This window comes from Diplotaxodon limnothrissa, linkage group LG7 (genome assembly GCF_057381915.1).
Source record: "Diplotaxodon limnothrissa isolate DT_005_m linkage group LG7, D_limnothrissa_male_GT1.1, whole genome shotgun sequence".
Lineage (NCBI taxonomy): Eukaryota > Metazoa > Chordata > Actinopteri > Cichliformes > Cichlidae > Diplotaxodon > Diplotaxodon limnothrissa.
The window spans coordinates 6697987-6717677 of record NC_140602.1 but is presented as its reverse complement, the minus strand read 5'-3'; the positions used below and the strand labels follow the sequence as shown (position 1 = coordinate 6717677).

Genomic DNA, 19691 nt, shown 5'->3' with positions numbered 1-19691 from the left:
AGTATATCTAACCTAGGGATGTTTGGAATCAGTGGCTTCAGTGCTGTGATTAACCCGCCTCAGGCATGTATCCTTGCTGTTGGGACGTCCAGGGCTGAACTGCACCTCTGTGAGGATGATCAGACCCTATGCACCAAGCAGCTGATGACAATTACGTTGTCCAGTGACGGGAGACTAGTGGACGACGAATTAGCATCACGGTTTCTTGATAAATTTCGAGCCAACCTAGAAAAACCACAACGCATGGCCCTGGTGTGAAAAAACAAACAGAGAGAGCTTTATAAAAGGCACTTTATAGATATAGGAAGAAACACCTACATGACAAAGCCTGGCTCATGGTTTTCACAGCCAGAGAGCTCTTAAACGGTTGGTTTCCAATTAAGGCTTACAGAGTTAGAATTGTACATAATTAAAAGTTCATTTTTTGGACTACTTCTGACTGATGATCAACCAGGCTTTGTGATGGAGGAGTTATGGGGACTCAGCTAGAGTGGAGGAACATTCTTGGTGCCAAATTACCAAGAAAAAGATTATTCTGCCACACTAGTGTTGTGTACATAAAGTGTTTCAAGTCCAGCTCAACTGCTGTTTCGCAGTCAAGTGTATCTGCTCGATGTCACTGTTGGTAAACATGCAAATAGTTCTCTCAAAACTTCACTATACATTTCTACAACAAAGCTATACATTACTGAACAATACAACTGGCAGTACAATTTCCATTTAGATTGCAAAACCCACGTAAAATGGTTTCTGTTACAAAATGTAAGAATCTAATTGATTTATTATTAATTTTCCTATTAATATGTTTTAACTTATTTAAAATCAACTACACTGGAGAACAAGTCCTTCAAATTCAGCTGTATACAAATCAAGGTTGCCAATAAAACACATTGTTCAGTCTTAAAATGTTTGTGTGTGTGTGTCATTAATGTTTTTTCCAGATTTTCAGAAAGTAGCAGATTCACAAACTGGATTACACAAGTGTGTGTTTCTGTATAATTAGAATCCAAAGAGATTACATAGTAATTATTTTTTAAAAGCCAATTAGGATAATTTGCTGGGTTGAGTGTACAGGTCAGGTTCTGATGGCAGATGCTTATCTTTGCTTTAAGCGTGGGAAGAACAGCTGTCTCTTTATATACTACCAGTAAGACAAAGCTTATCCTAAATATGCAAAAGCATATTCTAATATTTTTAAAGCAGGAGGAAAAAAGCTGTGGTTTCAAACATCCACTGTGGGTTAGATTTCCATTTTATCCACTATCAGCCTTGAAAGGGTTAAAAAAAAACCAAAAAAAACGGTTGCCTTGCACCTGTTCAGCTGAATTCAGATAGATTTTAAGTCTGAATGTAAATTACCCGAGGTGAGTTGTGGAATAGGCAGGTTGCAACGGTACCAAAGCAGACTTGATTTGATGTTGCTATGGCCAGGATTAAAGACAGAGGGGGGGGGAATTCAATTTTATTTATATAGCGACAAGGTGTAGGCTGCTGGGGGATTCCCAGCAGCCTACACCTATCGTGGCATAACTAATGGAGGATTCAGGAGAACAGTGAACACAAACTCTAATACCAGCCTTTCCTTTCTCATTTTTCCTTCACTGCAAGTCTTCCGGCCCTTTACAACCTTTTCCTAATAACAAGCAAGGACATTTCGTGCTATGGTTGCTGTGGCATCAGATTGAGAGGGAGACATAGACACAGAAAGGGGTACTTAGGAACAGGGGGTTGGTTGGCATAGCCCAACTGTTTTATCCACTATGCTCACCTCTGCACACACACTCCCTTTCATTAGTTACCAAGGCAACAGAAAATGCACTTAAGCACAAAGAGAGTATTAGATAAAGTGGTAGTTGTTAACATTTCTTGTTTCAGCATGTGGATATAAACTTTACTTTTCATCAACATTCTCACAGAGATGTACTAGTCGTGACAGTCAACATTAGAATAGAGTGGCCTATTGTTATTATTGTACATGTACCATAAAATTGTGGGTGCTCCACACCAACTGTGCAGGAAACATAAATAGTAAAACAACAGAAATAAATGACATGCAGGACTAATATACAAACACTATTGACTAATTTAGTTTTGTCAGTTACATTTAGGTTATTAGGGAACTGAATACTATATCACCACATCTGATAGTATTTCAGCCTCAGTCGAACCCATTCTTCATCTCCATTACTTTTTAATGTATGAATGATGATGAATATAAATAGTTTTGCATGTCGTCTGTGCTGATCTCACTGCTGAGTATTTATCACTATGCACAATTTACCCGTATGCTGAGAAGAGATGATGTGCCTTTACAGATCATTAAATATCAAGTCCAATGCAGCACAACTGATCCATAAAAAGCACCAGCATCTATACAAATATTTGTATAGAATGAATGCATTGATAAATTGGGCTATAATGTTATGATGTATCTTTTTATATGTGCCTCACTGTTACAGAACTGAATGTCAATGAGGGGAAATCTTGCTGTGTTCGGCCTTCATGCTATTGCAGATTGCGATCAGTTTGACAACTGCTGGATCTGTTAATTAAAGCAGCTGAACAACACACTTCGAGATATCAGCTCTGCAGCAAAACAGAGTCTGACATTTCCTTGGCTTTCTTTGCACAGTTTGACATTTAGTCCTCTGATAGCCACCCCGCCAATCTCTGCCCAACGATCTTATTATATGTAACAGCTGGATAAGGGAACTGCATTGACAGCAAGAATTAGATTTGTTCCCACTAAGGTTTTGCTGAACAGTTTTCAGGGTCTTGAAGATAATACAGGGGCTCAGGCATATGTGTAGGTCAGGCCAATGGACACACAGCATGGTACTGAGTGCTGGAGGCAGTTGCTATGGAGACCAAAGAGAACAAGTGTGCACCTCTTGGATGTCCTTCAGGCACTTGGTCCAAAAAACGTGTTGGTCCAAAAGCTGTAATGGCTGAATTCCATGTTTGAGGGTTTTCAGCTGCATATAATGAGGGATTGGGACCAGATCTTGTTTATATTAGAAAAAAAAGGCATAGGGGGAATTGCAGTCTCTTCAGTTTGAATCCCACCCTTTCCCCAAGCCATTCAATCCTGGAGATGTAGATTTCTTCATCAAGTCAAGAAATAGATAATTATTGGAAGTATAAATTAAGACTTTTTTTTTTATTTTTACCAGGAACCATGATTTAAAGCAAACCGTTAAGGTTACATCTTCTGTAATGCACTATTCTATTGCCTGCTTTATTCTGGTCATTTATATAGGGAGGGCCACATGCAGTGCAGATTTACATTGTACAAGCAGGCAGGCTAATCACCGCAGCTGGCAAGAGGGTTGCTCTCATCCACATTATCTCATGCTCAAGTTTGTTCAACCATTGTTGACAGGATTTCCTCTGGTCTCCCCATTTCCCCTTACGACCAGGGCTTCTTTATTCAATCCTCTTTTTAAATATGATACGTTTTGTTTGCTTAACCCAGCTGTAACACTACTACTGTATACTTCCCCTTCTTTTTTCTGAGTTATGCCACATTTAGAACTTGATGTCATTTCTTTCGAAAGGTGTAAGTTGCTGCTGAGCTTAAAGCATCCTGTTTGTTTCTTCTGAAAGGAAACACATGTAGCGTTCCTTGAAACCGAGAGATATCTGCAAACATTTCAAATGAGACTTACTGAGGCTTATCTTTATGCAAACTGAGGGTACAGGTGACACAGGACATTCCATTTGGCTTTACAGTATGCTGTGACACTCACTATCCAAACACGGTCTCTGCTGTCCCAGCACCCAAACAGAAGCAAGGCCCTTGCTTTGTTGTTGTTGCAAAGCCCAGCCTTTTGAAGCGGTCCAGTCATGGTCCCGTGATGCTGGGAGAGCTCACTCAGCTCGACACTCTGCAGTGTGAGGCAGAGCTCGGCCAGAGATACACAATGAGGACACAGTCCTAGCAACCTCCTAACTTTATTAAGTTTATTAGACAAAGGCAAAGAATAGTTGTTTTGGGGAGAATTGGGTAAAAACACAAACTTGCTATTTTTGTCACTCGCAGATAATTTGTACAAATATTCAACAGTTTCAAGGGGATAACTAAGAAAATACTAAATATATAAAAGCAATATTGATAAATGAGACCGACAGAACCTTAGTGTCAAAATAAGCTGTACAAAAATTGGTTCAACATATTACAAAGTGGTGGTACCAGGGATGAAGGGCCCTTTTGACTGCAGAATTGGCAAGTTATTGGCAAGTTGCTTTTTATTATTTGACAGAGTTCAGCTCCAGGCAACCAGGAGATGAGCTTCATCATGCTGAGACAACACACACAAATATAGAAAGAGTTCCTGTGGTCGTCATACTGTACAGCCTCACTACACCACATACTTTACATCACTCATATTCATCACATGTTTAGACTGTGAATGTTGAATGTTTGTCTCACTGCTCTGCACTTATTTGGACATCTTGCAGTCTCTTTTAGCTCAAATTCCAGTAACGGCTCTGGTCGAAAGGAAAAAGGCACGCTGCCTAAAAGGAATTCTAAGGAGTTGCCAATATGCAGCCTAAATTACCACAAGGATTCCCAAACACGGTGTCAGCGTATGTGTGTGATCTCATTTAGTTAACATCATGGGAAAGTTCCTTTTTTTATAATCAGTGACTCAGGAGTCTGATGTTTAATTAGGGATTTACTCATATATTGTATCCCCCAGTGTTCCTTTGTGTTCTTTGCTTTTCTTTTCACTGCCATACACCAGCAATAGCCACATGATAACCCTTGAAGGTTATCTGCAATTTGTTATTTTTCAAGCCATCATTGCAGCCTATGTGGTTATGAATAGGGTTTACAACCTAAATCACGGTTGAATGGGAAATATGACCCACTTAGTCATTAGCCCATTTTCATGTTCATACGAGCTCTTAAACACGATGGGTTCAACTAGGAAGAGCAAGTTTATTTTACTTGTATAAACTGACGGTGATTGAGAGTTTTGTGCATTCCATTGTGCTGGAGTGTTGACCAAGTTAGCCTCTCCTTGGCTCAGTCTAGCTTATATGGGACTGTGTATGTACAGCTGTTTAAGAGAGGCTTCAGCAGTCGTGGCAAATGTTACTCATTGACCCAACTATTCATTAAAGCAGTGGATCATCATTTCAGTTTAAATCATTGTTGTTTCTCCTGTGAGACTGGGGCAGACATTGTGCTGAGAAGGAAACATGCTAGACAGCTCTTGATCATTCTATACAAACATTTGGTCTTCAGAAGCTTGTTGTCATTGTTTCTCCTGTTCTTTTTCTTTCTTTCTTTCTTTCTTTTTTTGGGGGGGGGACCTTTTTCAGATTATTTGAGTGATGTTTCATTTTTTAAATGTCAGTATAGCCCATTTCCAGTCAAAGGTTAAGAGCAAGATATACTAATCACACTAGGAAAGGCAGGAAATGCATCTGTGTTATGAGGTGTAAAAAAAGGAAGTTGAAATAAATAGGGGTTTTTATGGTTTCTAGTATTGCAAACATGTTTACTTGCATTCTGTCTTGTAGGATAAACTGTCATGTCACTATGGCAACAGTAAAACAGGAAGTAAGCTATATTTGTGATGTAGGAGTGTGAATAACTCAGATACCTAGTTACATTTGTTTATTTTTTTTTTGCATAGATAAGCAGCAAAAACTTAATAACTTAATAATTTAATTTATATATATATATTCAAGGATGGGCTCAGTTCTCAGCTTTTCTCCATCAGATGTAGCAGTAGCATTGCTCAAAAATAAGTCCAACTGATGCTTCTCTTACATGCTAATCATATACAAATCATGAGATTATACCTATACAAATCATTTAATCCAAATCATGAGATGTCGTTTAGAGATTATAATTAAGACTTTGAAGCAGATATTTGTGTGTCCTTGGTGTATTCTGTGCTTTTGCATATGTTGGACACTTGACTCTAGGGATGGCAACATCCAGTTGGTTGATCACTCAGCTTAATTGCCAATTACAAAGATATTTCAAAACCTATTACATGAATGGCCATGAACTATGGGTTCAAAGCACAGGGTGATCGTGATAGTGATGTTTACTGTATGTTTTCTTTTGCACCTCAGTCTCCTTTTTCACTTAACTTGAACTATGGGACAATTCCGAATGGGGATCTCCCTACTCAGGCACGATGCTCACATTTTTGGTATGTCAGCCAACTCCTAGGAACTTCTTTAGTAATCTCTTAACTTTTGAGTTAATGCTGTCTCCAAGTCAGTATTTCAGATGAAACTTTAAATGGTTCTCGAATGCGAGAATAACTCACAGGTGCTTACAATGGACTGTGTTTTTTGTACAATGACGGTACGAATAATGAGCTGGTTAAGATGTAGAGTTTTATTTCAGGCACGTTGGAATGATTGGTGAGCATTTTACTCAGTACACCGTGCTGCTGTGCCAACTGTTGCTTACTTGCACCCTTACTAGAGCTGTTGACACTTAACCTTGGTGCAATGGTAACCTTACACTTCCTGTGTTGGACCGCTAAAGCATGTAAGGAGTTTCACATTGAAAAGCATATGTAAAAGAGTCTGCAAGTCAACTGTGAGGGAAATTGTGATTTAAATGAGTGGGAAAATGCTGAGATGTAAGATATAAAAGCTAAAGTAATAAAGTAATGCACTAATAACGGTTTTCAACTGAAGGGCCAGGTCACTTATTATTTGAATTCTGTTCCCATGACTACAGAGGTACTGGCCATGCTGAGCCATTAGACATACTTTATGGTTGATATGGAACTCCCGGGAACACAGACAGTCACTTGTGCTTTCTCACCGCACTGTTTACTTGAGATATTGCGCAATCACATGCAAAATCACAAGATGTGTCACTGGGGAGATTCCGGTAATCTGAGGTGGCTTTATCCATCATCCTGATGAAGTGAAATGTTAAACCTAAAGATAGATTTGAGACAGGTTTCTCATGATGGTAGTGAAACCTCTAGTTGTTGAGATAGCACCACACATTGTTCTGCGTTAACAGGCACCATTGCATGAAAAGTGAAAAGTTTCAAGGTGCTTTCTGTATGCAGATTTTTAATAAAGTTGTGTCTTGAACACATTTCCATTGATGGATCTGTATCTTTGAAGTGTTTGCAATGTTCAAGGCAGATGTCGGACACACACACAGAGAGATAAAGGTGCAGTAAGAAGTTGAAGCTGATGATGAGGTGTGTCTGTGAAATGGATTTGACCTCTTATAATTGGTCACGCAGGCAAAAAAAAAAAAATAGACATAGAGACAGAAAAAGTGCAAAGGAGCACAAGACAAAAAAGGAAGCAAAAAAATCTGATGACAATAGAGTGAGGATTAAAGAGAAAACAGATGGGCTCTTTTAAAACTGTCAAGAACATGAAAAGGGGAAGTTGGGGGGGGGGTGCTAGGAGACAAGGCAGCGGAGCGGTAGGGAAGCAGGGAGAGGATAAGCAGCCAGACAGAAGAAGAGATGACGTTCATCTTATTCATTGCAAACTGTAGAAACGGGAAGCAAGTGAGAGGAAGAGAGGGGGAGTCTGTGTGAGGTGGGGCAGCAGGGGGGTGGGGCAAGTGTGGGAGAGGCACAAGGGTGTGTGCTCAAATGAATCACTCTTCTATGTGGTGTGCCACTGGTCTCTCAGGCAGAGAATCGAAAAGTTGGGGTAAAATCTGAGTCAGCTCCACCAGCTACCAGACACTCACAGCAACTCTCCTCCACAGCACCAGGTTTCCTCTCTGTCTCTCTTTTCTGTTCTCTTACTCATTTGCTCTCTTTTACTCTGACACACACCCACACGCACAAACACACACACACACACACACACACACCAACCGTCACTCCTGGCTGAAAGAAGACGGGACCACAGGAGAACTGTTAAACACCTTTACTGCTACTCACCCAGCTCATCAGCAATCGCAATGCCCAGGATGTGGACGCTTATCTTGGGGGTCATGTTGGGATTACTGGCCTCCTCCAGGTCAGAAATTCAAGGTGAGGAGATTGTGCCTTTTCCCAGTGGATTTCGCTTTGTATGGGGATTTATTTTTCTTATTTTGCCTAAATTGTACCGGTCTCTCAGGCAGCAGGAATTTCTGAAAAGATTTTAACCAGACACTGTTATTACTCTGTGGAAAAAGACACCACTTAAAAGAAAGAGACTCTGCTCTGCTGCTTGTAGAATGCATGTGTAGATGCCGGCGAGACAGTGTGAGCAACACCAGCACAGACAGTCTGGCAGTCTGAGACTCCTGATAGACACAAAGGAGATAGGCGCTCTTGCTCACTCTCTGTTCGCACGCTGGCAAGTGAACCTTATCGCGGTTTTGGATGACCAGTTTAGCTTTAAAGTAGAAGCAGAAGGAGATTTTTTTTTCTTTGCTGCCACGCTTAATGCTACATCCTCTAACACAAAGGATGTAATCACCCTGGCAATGTCTCTCTGTCTGTCTCTTTTTTCTTTGTCTCTGTCACACATGCTATTTCTGTGTAAGGTTTTGATTGGATTTGTTGCTTGGAGCGGTATATCTCAGGAGGTGAAGCTGGTACAGAATCAAACAGGTCTGGGGCTTGTCTGGCTTATTCTCTCAGGAGCTGGTGGTGAGGTTGTTCATAGAGACTGCCTTTGGCACTGCACCAGAGAACAATCAACACCAAGCCATGAATTTGACCCGGATTTAAAGGCAAATATGAGTCTACCTACCTGAATCGCTCATGTATGTGAAGTCAAGTGCATGTAGGAAGGAGGAGGGGGGTGGATCCACTTTCCCCCATAGTGCTTCAACATGTGTTTGCCCCTCAAGACTCGTTGTGGATTGTGTAGCTGCGTGCATGTGTGTCTGCGTCTGTATCTCAGCGTCTGAGTGTCAGAGTAATTGGTGTCTGGAAACTTAAGTGTCCTGCAGTGATTACTACTCATCCTGATCCAGACAACATCTTTTTTGCCACAAGCACAGAAATGAGAGCAGGTCTTGTGGACCAGTGACCACCCCAGACATCCACAAGATATCTAGATAGTTTTAAAGATAGTTATTACGTGGCTTCAGGAAATGGTTCTGTGAAGATTTATAAGTAATATATCATATAAATAGTCCGTAGTAACGGCTGCAAATGCCCTAAAGGCTGTCATATAAATTTTTTACCCAGCAGTTCATGTAATTTATTTGATCAGTTTAAATTAATATATAACTGCATGGCCTTTTGCCAGGGATGCAGTAAGACCCATATTTAAATTGAATCAAATCTATTGCTACTTTCCAATAATTCATCCAGCGGTGAGAGTGTGTGAAATCTTTCATATGTGATCATTCGTAAATATCTATCAATAGGTAAAGATCGATAATTGATCCTAATGAAACAATAAGGCACTCAGTTAGAGAAACACTGTAGCCTTTGTTAAAGAGCAAGATCAGTCTCCATAATGTACATGGTCTTGGCCTAAAGTGGATTGTGGCTGAGTATTTGCCTCTTTGGATTAGAAACCCCTGCTGCCGTACTTGTGTTAGGTTTTGAGGTGAAGGATGGTCAAAGCTCCAGTGCAGGCACTCACAAAGAGGGCTTGTAATTTGTAGGCTCTGAGTACCACCAGACACGTGTCTCTTCCACCAATATAACCTCTGGTATGAATGAGTTTCCGTGTCCATGCATCATTACAGTTTGTTATAAGTTTTAGAGTTGCTCACCTTTTTTTTCCTGTTTTGCATGTTTCAACCTTCCTATTAGTATGTGACCTCTGCTCTTTGTCTTTCTTTTATGCATCAAAGTCTGTGTTACAAGCATGCTTTCTTAGAAAAAGTTCTGGTAATCTGTGGTTCAGCTGAAACTTGTACCACACAGGAAATGGAAATGTGAATAATACTCGAATCCGAGATTTTGAGAGATAAAGTAAGTTATGCCTTTGCAAAATTAGGAAATAAGGTTGATGTGATTCTTGTTTGCTGAGTGAAGCTAGGCTAACATTTCATTAAAACAAAAAGAATAACTGATGACAGTTATTTCTTGACTTTTAGAGGAAGCTAAATGAATTTCCCTGTTACATCATACAGTTTGTAAGCTAAGAAGTGACTTCCACTTACTTCCCATAATGTGAGACAAAGGTTGTTTTTTTTCAGGAGTAACAGAAAGCTCTTGAAAAAAAGCTCAAGTAAAACTCTTGAATGAAAAATAAAAATGTTGGTATTCATGAAAATGTGTTTAAAATTGATCTTTCCTCTTGTAAATGTATCAGTTTGATGGTTTATACCTTTGTCAGCCAATCAAAAGGACGTCTGCAAGAGATAATGTGGTACTTCCACTTTTTTAACTTTACTATTCAACTTTATTTATTTGTTTTTTTATTTAGATTTAAAGTTTAGAAAAAGGCTGTGAAAGGGTATGAAAGTACATCTGACAGAGTTGATAAATCTGATAAATATGGTATTTTTGTTGAGAAAAGGAAAATGAATTGGGTAGGTGGTGCAGGAAGCCTGGAGGTGGGAAAGGAAATGACAGTTTAGAGTGAAAGTCAGATAATAACAGTCCTTGTGACCTTGATGTGTTTGTGTGTGTGCATGCATACAGGCATATTTTCATAAGAGCTTGTGTTTCACCTGTCCCACTGGCCCATTGGACTTTTGGTGTGACGAATGGAGGGAAAGACACATCTGCTTACAGAGCAACTTCACTTTAGTGTGAGAATGTAGGATACTGGAGCATTGTGGGAGCTATGACCTGAAGGACCCTCTCTCACAAATAGCTGATGAATAAAATGAATGTTAATGTGGTTGTGGGACACGTGCAGCTGATTTTCTGTTCAAGCATTGAATTCCCACGTATAAATTAATATTTTTAGAAATGTTGTGAGTCATACTTTATGTGCAAGGTTTCATTACTTATCTCACTTAGGATCACAGGAGGCTGGAGCCTATCTCAGCTGTCACAGAGTGAGAGGAAAGGTAAACTCAGGACACACCGCCAGTGTGTCACGGGCCTGACAAAAGAAAACTACGGCCAGTATAGAATCACAAATCAACCTGTCGTGCACAAATTTGGACATGTACACTCCACACAGAAAGCCCCCAGCTAACCACAGTGTTCTTGTTGTGAAGTGCCAGCGCTAACCACTGCACGACTTTGCTGCTTCCCTTTTCAGTAAAGTGCACCTCAGAAAATGTGGATAAGAGAATAAAAATAAACACAACCCGTGTGTGTGTGTGTTCCTGTTTTCCATGGCGTGCCACGTGAAACCAAGAAGAAATTATCAGTGACTGTTCCTGCGCACGTGTGTCTGTGATGCGCTTGTCTGTTTGCGCACCTGTGCGCAGGGGGCAAATTGTACTTTATTGCTGCCCTAGAAAAGACAAGCAGAGAGTAATGAAAGAAAACAAGACAGAATGAGAGAGAGCAGGAAAAAAGTGAGGGTTGAGAGTCAGGCTTGTCAATTACTTCTACAGCAGCTGGAGGTTTTGGCAAGAAGCTGTGCTAAAGCTCTCTTTCTCTTAGGCTTTGTATCTACAGACTTCTCAGTCTCCTTGGTTTCAACTCCATTAGGTGACAATAGAGCCTTTGGGAGAGTCAGTGCCTTGGCACAACAGGTTTCTGGGCTGTATAAAAACACCCATGACTGTTCTCTCTGCATACTAATGATTACTTCTAAGATTCATGTCAGCCTCTTTTTCATCGCACAGAGCCATGCCCGCTTTGATCTCTCTGGGCAGGGCAGTTGTGTGTTTTTGCGAGAAACACAGTGTGGCAGCAAACGTTGAAGTTCTTTCAGGTGTGTGTGCATATGTGTGAAAGTGAGAGATAAAATAGTGGTGGCGGCGAGGGAGTTAGCGAGGGCAAAGATCAGAAATTGCTCTGCAATAAAAGTTGCACTGCCTTTTGTTTTTTGCCTAACTGCTTATAACAGCAGAGATCTCAACTTCCGTTTGTTGCTAGTGCTCTGTTTACTCATAACAGCCAGTGGAAAGTAGGTGGACCTATTTTTTAATCATATCCGGCGGTTTATAAGACTCCTGTCTTTATTTCAAGGAGATGAGCATGCTATCAAATTAAAAATAACATTTTTATATGCATCTCAATGTTTGGAATGGAGAAAAGGAAGATTACACTAAAGCAAAATTAATATTTGTCTTTTTGGTAACTCTTTACAGTACAGTTACATGAAAAATTGAATGATTAACATGTTCTCTTATCAAGCATGGCTTAGAATCAAGTTGTTTTAATGAAAATGATTTATGAGTTATATAACTTTATAGTTTAATGCTGGTTAATGTTTGCAGATATACTCCCTAATCATTGAACGTATTGACATTAGGCTACTTATGGGCAGTTTACTCCAAATGATTTGCAGATGCAGACATCACATTTTGCTTCACTGATAAAACATAAAATAGAATAGGAATCTGATTTATGATTATTGCTGCTACATTAAGCACTGCATCAAGTATTATGTTTGAGATGCTGTTAATCTGTGCACTCACGTCACTATGAAAGATAAAGCTTGATTGATTATTAATTTATTTCAATTAATAATCATCAAGATATGGTTGATGAGGTTTCACATGATGCTTTTCGATACATTTTGAAGAATTTATGTACCTTAAATATTTCCTGGTAGTATGTCTTTTTCTGTTTATATACTGCAATATAAGTCTCAGAAATCCTTACAATTATTCTTTACTGCCTCTAAATAAACAACTTCATTAATTTTTTCATAGCACAGCAGAGGTGTTCAACTCTAGGCCTCAAGGGACGCTGTCCAGCAGGTTTTAGATGTGTCCTTGATCCAACACAGTAATTTAAATGGCTAAATTGCTCTTCAACATGTCTTTAGGGTCTCCAGAGGCCTGGTAATGAACTAATCTTTGATTCAGATGTGCTGACCCAGGGTGAGATCTAAATCCTGCAGGACACCAGGCTTTGAGGCCTGGAGTTGGAAACCCCTGTACTACAGCTAAAATGTGATCTGGTTTATTTCATGTTGTATTGATTGCAGGAGAATTGTATTGCTGTATAAAGACATTTTTTAAAGTTGCATTTTGTGTTGCCAAAGAGTGTTTTGGGGTCTATCCAGAGTATTTTACTGATTTTCACTATAGAGAAGATTTTCTGGTTTGTCTGTTTTTACCTTTTTACTTTTTTACTCCAACTAACAAGGAAGGTGTGGTGTCATTTTTAGTTTTGTGGAACAGTTTCAACAAGTTTCTGATCAGCTAACTTTGGTTATTGCATATTTCTCCTCCAAGAGACCCATTTGCTCTGAAGGAAGGAACAAGGAGCAACAGTATGATCAGTTTTACGCTTTCACACTTGACTGCAGGAAGTTAAGATAGTAAATCATGTGCATCATTTTCCTGTGTGATGTGTGATTAAGGCATTGTGAAACCTACCATGGCAACAAATTTAAACAAGCAAGAAAATCTCCAGGTGCTTAAATTCTAAAATTGATTTTTTGCCAATACCAACGGTTACATTGTGTGTGTGCGTGTGTGTGTGTGTGTGTGTGTGTGTGTGTGTGTGTGTGTGTGTGTGTGTGTGTGTACACCGTGCACCTGTGGCTCTATGACAGGAGTAGCTATGTGTACACAAACTTCTGTTAGCTCATTGCTCATTTGCTAACCCTAGTTTGCATGTCAGCATCACAAAGTTTGCTTCATTTTGCTGTAGACTAACTTATATAAATTACCTCACATGACACAGAACACATAGTGTGTGGCACTCTGTGACACTTACTTTTTTGTGGATTCACTGTAAGGACATAAAGCATGTTTATGCCAAAAAAGTGTTCTTTTAACGAAGCGGTTACTTAATGATGTTTTTGTTTTGTTTTGTGTACTTTCCAGGCGTGGGAAGCATACATTGTGATGTGTGAACTCTTAAGCTAAAATCTATAGTTGTGGTTGTTTGTACTACCTTAGTCATGATAAGTATGTATTATATTATCATTATGATCAGTAGTGTAAGTATTGTTAGTCTTAGTAGTTTATTATTATTATCACTACATGTTGAATTGCGATTCTGTTTGATTTGCTGTAATTTTCTCCAAATCCCTTCACCCAAATAACAAGTCTTCTCTATGTGTTACTGCAAGTGGCCTGTGTAGTGAATAGAGATCAAACCAGTAAAACCGATTCAATTTTTTTTTCTGTTTCTCCCTGTAGTGACTGCCCGAACCTGCAGCATTGCTGGAGTTTTCCGGGCTGAAGGAAAGGAACGTCACTCTTTGGACTTTGACATGGCTAAAAAAGTGTGTGAGCAACAGACGAGCACCATTGCAACCCTAGAAGAAGTCCAGGAGGCCTATAATGCATCTATGCAAACCTGCAGGTGCATCAACAAGCATTTTTCTAAAAATGTGTATTTGTATTCACGATTACGAGCTAAATTGTTGTAACTGAAATTTATTTTCTTCCTTCTCGGATCCCCCCTTTTTGGGGATTTTTTTTTTTTCATTTTTGGTTTTGATTTTGCAATATAGACCCTAATTTAAATCATGTGATGCTTTTGGGTCCTCTTGTGTTTTTTGTGTGTGTCCCTTTAGCTAAAATGTGCACAAATAAAAGTTACCACTATTGACCATCACTGACCCTTCAGTTGAGGAAACCACCTTCCCATCAACTCTGTTAGTTGTGGGATGTGTTTTAGCATGATTTAATTTGATAGTTTGCATCCACCATTAACAAATGTACAATCATTTTAATATCAGAATATTACTAACAATATTATTGTATCTGTTTAGGAACGGCTGGATCAGCAATATGAGCATCGTCATCCTCAGACACAAGCGCCACGAAAATTGTTCACGGAACATGATTGGTTTAATTATAAATCCAAAAGTACAGCCTGATGAGAAATATGATGTCTACTGCTTTGATGAAAATGGTAACTTTACCAAAATGAATTAAGCTGTTACCCAGCTGCAGTCAAACAATAGCATACAAATTGTCTTGTAAATTTTCAGTCTAGATTTAATTGAACTTGGCTTTTTGGTGATGTTTTCAGCTGGATCAAAGCGGAACTGCACCAAAGAATTTGATTTGAAAAAAATCAAAAATCCACCAGGTAAGCAAAGTAAACCCATTCCCTCTCTCCTTGCTTTAATACATCTGGCATCCATAGTTTAATAAGGAGAGGTTATTTGCAAAAAGTGAACGTGAACATTTTTTATGATACAGAATTTAATTAAGAAATTTGGTGATTAGCCTCCGATGATCCATCACAGCAGAGCAGAATCCCATTGGTGAAAGGAATTAGGAGAGGAACCCTCAGAGTGTTGAAGCTGGTGGTGATGAAGATGAAAATGAGGTGGTGAGGTGTTGTTCTGAGTGACCAGGGTGAGGAGGAGATTGGGAGGAGGCGGGTTGCATTAATCAAAGTCTGAAAGGCAGAATGACAGAAGAGCACTGAGATTTAAAGCACGCCTATGGAATAAGGGTGGGATGTCACTCAAGTTCATATGTATGTAGACAAGTGAATACTTTTGACAATATAGTGTATAATGACCAAAGTCATATTAGTAATGATAATGGTGAAGGCTAAATCATTATTGCCTTGTATGATAATCTGTATCTGGAATGTACGATGAACTCAAGAACTATTTAATTAGGTACAACTGTTCACCTAGAAACAGATGGGCTACAGAAGCAGAAGAACACCCCATGTTCCACCCCTGATATTTTCTTGGCACTCTGGGTCCTTTGGTACCAATTGAATATTATTTAAACACCACAGGCTACCTGAGTGTTTTTGCTGCCCATGTCCATTCTTTTATGACCACAGTATACAGATCTTCTGATGCCTGTTTCCAGCAGGGTAATGTAGCATGTTGTTAATCATCTTAATCTGGTTCCTAAGCATGGCAACGAGGTCACCAGTCACCGGATCTCAGTCCAATAGAGCACTTTTGGGATGTAGTGAAACAGAACAATAGAATAGAATGCCTTTAATTGTCACAATACATTTTGGCATATATCATTAGCATCCAATCATTCACCAATTTTTCCACTTATCCAGTTAAAGGCACTAAGGAGCTTGAGACCATCCCAGCTCCTATAGAATGAGAGGCAGGATACATGTGTGAATGTGGGATATCATTAACATGAAAGATCATTTTGTAGCATTGCATAATTATTTGAAAAACTGTAAGCAAAGAAAATTGAAATCCTTGAAACAAAACGAATATTCTTCTTGCTTCTTGCTAAGTCACTTTAAGTTACTTTTGATGTCCATTAATAGTCAATATTATCAAAGTAATATAGTATATTATCAAATGTAAAAATTGTGTTTCGTTATAACCATTAAACCATGCATGAATCTTTCTTTTCTGATTCCTCCCTGCATCCTGAAAACCCAACATCAACCACAGTTAAAACGATGACAACTACACCTCAAGCTCTTGAAAATGAGACAGACACAACTCTCTCAACTTTTAATACTACAGAGGATTTATTTAAAGGTCCTGATGCAGAGACTACTGAAGAGACTGAGACCATCAGTATGAGTACATTTCCAGTCCAGTCCACTTCCAGTCCTGCAGAAATCGACAGTGGATCAGGGGGGGTGTCGAATGAGTTGGAACAGTTTACAACAGTTTCAACAACTAAGGAAATGCAAACTCCTCTTGGGGATGAGACAAATGACGAATATTCTTCCACAACAAAATGTAAGAAAAACATACAGCACAAAACTCAGAACAAAGAGATTTTTATATGAATGCAGTTCAGTTCAGGATTGAGATGTACTCTTCATGATTTTGATAATCTATACTGATAAAATATAATGACAGTATAATGCTTTGCCATAGTATACAAGGCCGATTTCTCCTAGAGACTGTACTGAACTCAGGTCATGTGTTATTTGCCCTACATTCTTCTATTTTTGTATATTCCAAAGATAGAATAATGAAAAATGATAATGTTTAATTTCAATAATGTCAAATTGTTTATAATTTTATAACTTAACATAGAAAAATACTGTCATAATGCACCATGATGACATCTCATGCAACAGGTCTGGGGATGGCTAAAGTAAGTTTTAGAACTTAGGATGCCCCCTTGTGTTAGTTTGAGTTGTACAATTTAATTTGCTGAAGGCACTGACACCTTAACTCAAATAAGTTTTATTAAAGGCCTAATAACAGTATTATAAGTGACACTTTGGGAGAGATAATGCAGAGGGGGAAGCAGCTTTATTGATATTTTTGCAGTTTGTAGTATCTAGTAATGCACACCAGTCTGGTCCACTCAGAGAGAAAAGGAAATTAAATGGGAATGGTAATATTTAAGATATATTTATTTTTGAGACATCTATATGCCAATAAATGGTTTATTTTAGGATGATATAAACTGAATATCTCTTGTTTTGTTGATATCAGCGCCCCCAAAAGATGGCAAAGGCCGCATGGCAGTTTCTACTGAAAAACCTAAGTCACCGAGCGGCAGTGACTCAAGTAAGCAAATTATTTCACATATACCATATAAAGAGTCATTGCAGCTATGTAATACTATGCAATCCTATTTACACTCTGGACTGACAGTAATTTTTACCCCTTTTAATCCTAACTTTTATGTCTCCTTCTAGATTGGATTGTTATTATTCTAGTGATTTTGGCAGTCATCATTATTATTCTTCTATGTGCAGCTGTCGCCAAGAGAAAAAGGTATGACTTGGATTACCATCATAATAGGACTGACAATTAAGACCTAGTAAAACACCCCTCTATATACAGTGAGGCATTGCAAAAACTGACATTAATTATATATGTATCTAAATGTGTTTTGGCAGCTTATGCGGCAAGACGCAAACCCTGATGATCACAAAAGACACAGGTGAAGGCAATGGAGCAGCAGCATCTGGCTCCCAGAACCAGGAAATGGTGACCCTCATGAGCAAGGAGAAGGTCCAGGAGAACGGCAACACAGAGGAGTTCACTGTCATCACTCTGGGAGAGTCGACAGATAAAGAGCAGCTGGCATGAGGGATGAGCGCATGAAGACGATAGTCAGTTAGAGGAGGAGTGTCAAAGTGAGGAGATGATCGAGACAGTAGATGGGTGGGGGCAGGGGCTCCAGTTTCAAGGGGATAAAATTGCTTTTGGTGGCAAGCACTGAAGGGTGTTACAGAGACTGTCTAGCTGAGGCTTGGCTTCAGTACTCCAGTGGGTCTGAAGCAGCTGATTCTAGGTAGGACCATGTCTTTTACGGGCAACATTTTGTCTGGTAGCACAGACTGAATGTTGCTCAGGGGTTGTAAATGTATTTTTTGTTAGTTTTCGCGTTTGTACATTTGTATGCTTTATTGATGATAAAGCCACAGGCGCAAGTGTTTATAGGGGGCATGAGGAGTGACAGCAAATTTAGATAATGTTCACCTCTTTTAGATAAGATGGATCCCAAAATTTGCAATTCAGCCTAAATGGAAAAGATGAAATCAGCAATGCGAACTGATTTATCTTCTTTAACTTACATCAACAATGTTAAGCCACCAGCCCCCCAAGTATTTAATTTATTTTCTTTGCTATTGTTAATGGCTTGTGTATATTTCAAACATTTCCTGAGAACTGAAAAGTTATTTTCCATGTTCAAGAAAACTGGGGATGTCACTACCTTAATTTATGCAGCTTTTTCTTGATCTCTGTATATAAAGTATGTATGTTGAAAATGATTTAGCAATAGCTCCATGTGTGTTTTTGTTTTGTTTTGTTTTTTTATAGTAAGGGTTTAGTACCTGTTTTAAGGAGGTTTCCAAGGGTCATTTAATTAGAAGCTATATCTAAAAAAAAAACACTGAGGATGCAATTATGAAACAATTGTGATTTTGCAATAGTCATAATTTAAGGCATCCAAAATTTATGCATCACTGAAGTCAGTTAAAATAATGTACATTTATACTGAGTTGCAAATATGAGGATACCTTGATGTTATCCTGAGGATAAGAAGAATCATAGTAAAGATGTAACCATACTATATACACAGTGTGTACATTCATTGGGGCTAAAGGACAGCACAAAAGAAACAATTTGACTCTATCTATAGCACATTAACCATTTCCAATGCCAAATTTGCCACACAAGTGACAGGTGCTTGTCTTTGTATACTGAACCAAATTGCACATAATAACATATGCTTGTACTGTATGTGAAAGGTTGTTTCAAGAGAAAAAGACTGCAACAATACTGTCTATGTGTTCCCAAGAGAGGGGTTTGTAATGATGACACTTATGTGCTTTGCTCAAGCCTGATGTGCCAGTTGCTCAAACATGTAAACCAAATGCTGCATTCTTTTCTACTGACCTTCTCAAAGCTAAAATATACATTGTTTCCTATCGAGATCAATTCCTGTCCGCCAACCTTTTTTTGAATTGTAAACTGATTTAGGTTTGTGAATTCCTCCTTTTTTCTCTAAAATGATTTGCTTTGAAGAGAAGTAGCAAATGTATTAGAGTAGCCAGCTTTATGACAGAATAACGCATGTCATTGAAATAATTTCTAAAGTCTTGAATTAAATAATAAATGTGTACATAAACAGATTTGCTGGAATGGGGTGTTCCCTCTGTAATTGCTGTTGCTTTTTGTGTAGTGACAAGGGGAGCAATCGATCGGTGTAGCCAGAAAGGAAATGCAAGTGGTTACACTGCGCTGCATAACAGGAAGAGAAGTTTCCATGGTACCAGCACTGTGACAAGAGAACATGTTTACACAGAAGTCAG

At 38.9% G+C, this 19691-nt stretch overlaps 2 protein-coding genes across 2 annotated transcripts in view; both read left to right on the top strand.

The window, feature by feature from the left end:
* pdhx (pyruvate dehydrogenase complex component X) overlaps positions 1 to 765 on the top strand; it is a 35028-nt gene extending 34263 nt beyond the window's left edge. Inside the window, exon 11 of the mRNA XM_085357284.1 lies at positions 3 to 765. Within this exon, the coding sequence (XP_085213410.1) occupies positions 3 to 258 (256 nt within the window). The 3' untranslated portion in view covers positions 259 to 765. The remainder of the gene's footprint in view (positions 1 to 2) is intronic.
* A 6883-nt stretch (positions 766 to 7648) lies between these two features.
* Positions 7649 to 18228, top strand: LOC146627663 (CD44 antigen-like). The gene is made up of 8 exons (XM_085357283.1): positions 7649 to 7997; positions 14147 to 14312; positions 14725 to 14867; positions 14988 to 15047; positions 16351 to 16647; positions 17359 to 17433; positions 17565 to 17643; positions 17769 to 18228. The coding sequence occupies exons 1-8, from the start codon at positions 7925 to 7927 to the stop codon at positions 17959 to 17961; spliced, it is 1086 nt and encodes a 361-aa protein (XP_085213409.1). The 5' UTR covers positions 7649 to 7924; the 3' UTR covers positions 17962 to 18228.
* Positions 18229 to 19691: the final 1463 nt, after the last annotated feature.

Excerpts from the sequence above, each read along its gene's own strand:
- LOC146627663 (XM_085357283.1), top strand. The coding sequence starts at position 7,925 with ATGCCCAGGATGTGGACGCTTATCTTGGGGGTCATGTTGGGATTACTG. Across the intron at positions 15,048-16,350 it reads AAAAATCAAAAATCCACCAG|TTAAAACGATGACAACTACA; the intron begins GTAAGCAAAGTA and ends CATCAACCACAG. Across the intron at positions 16,648-17,358 it reads ATATTCTTCCACAACAAAAT|CGCCCCCAAAAGATGGCAAA; the intron begins GTAAGAAAAACA and ends TGTTGATATCAG.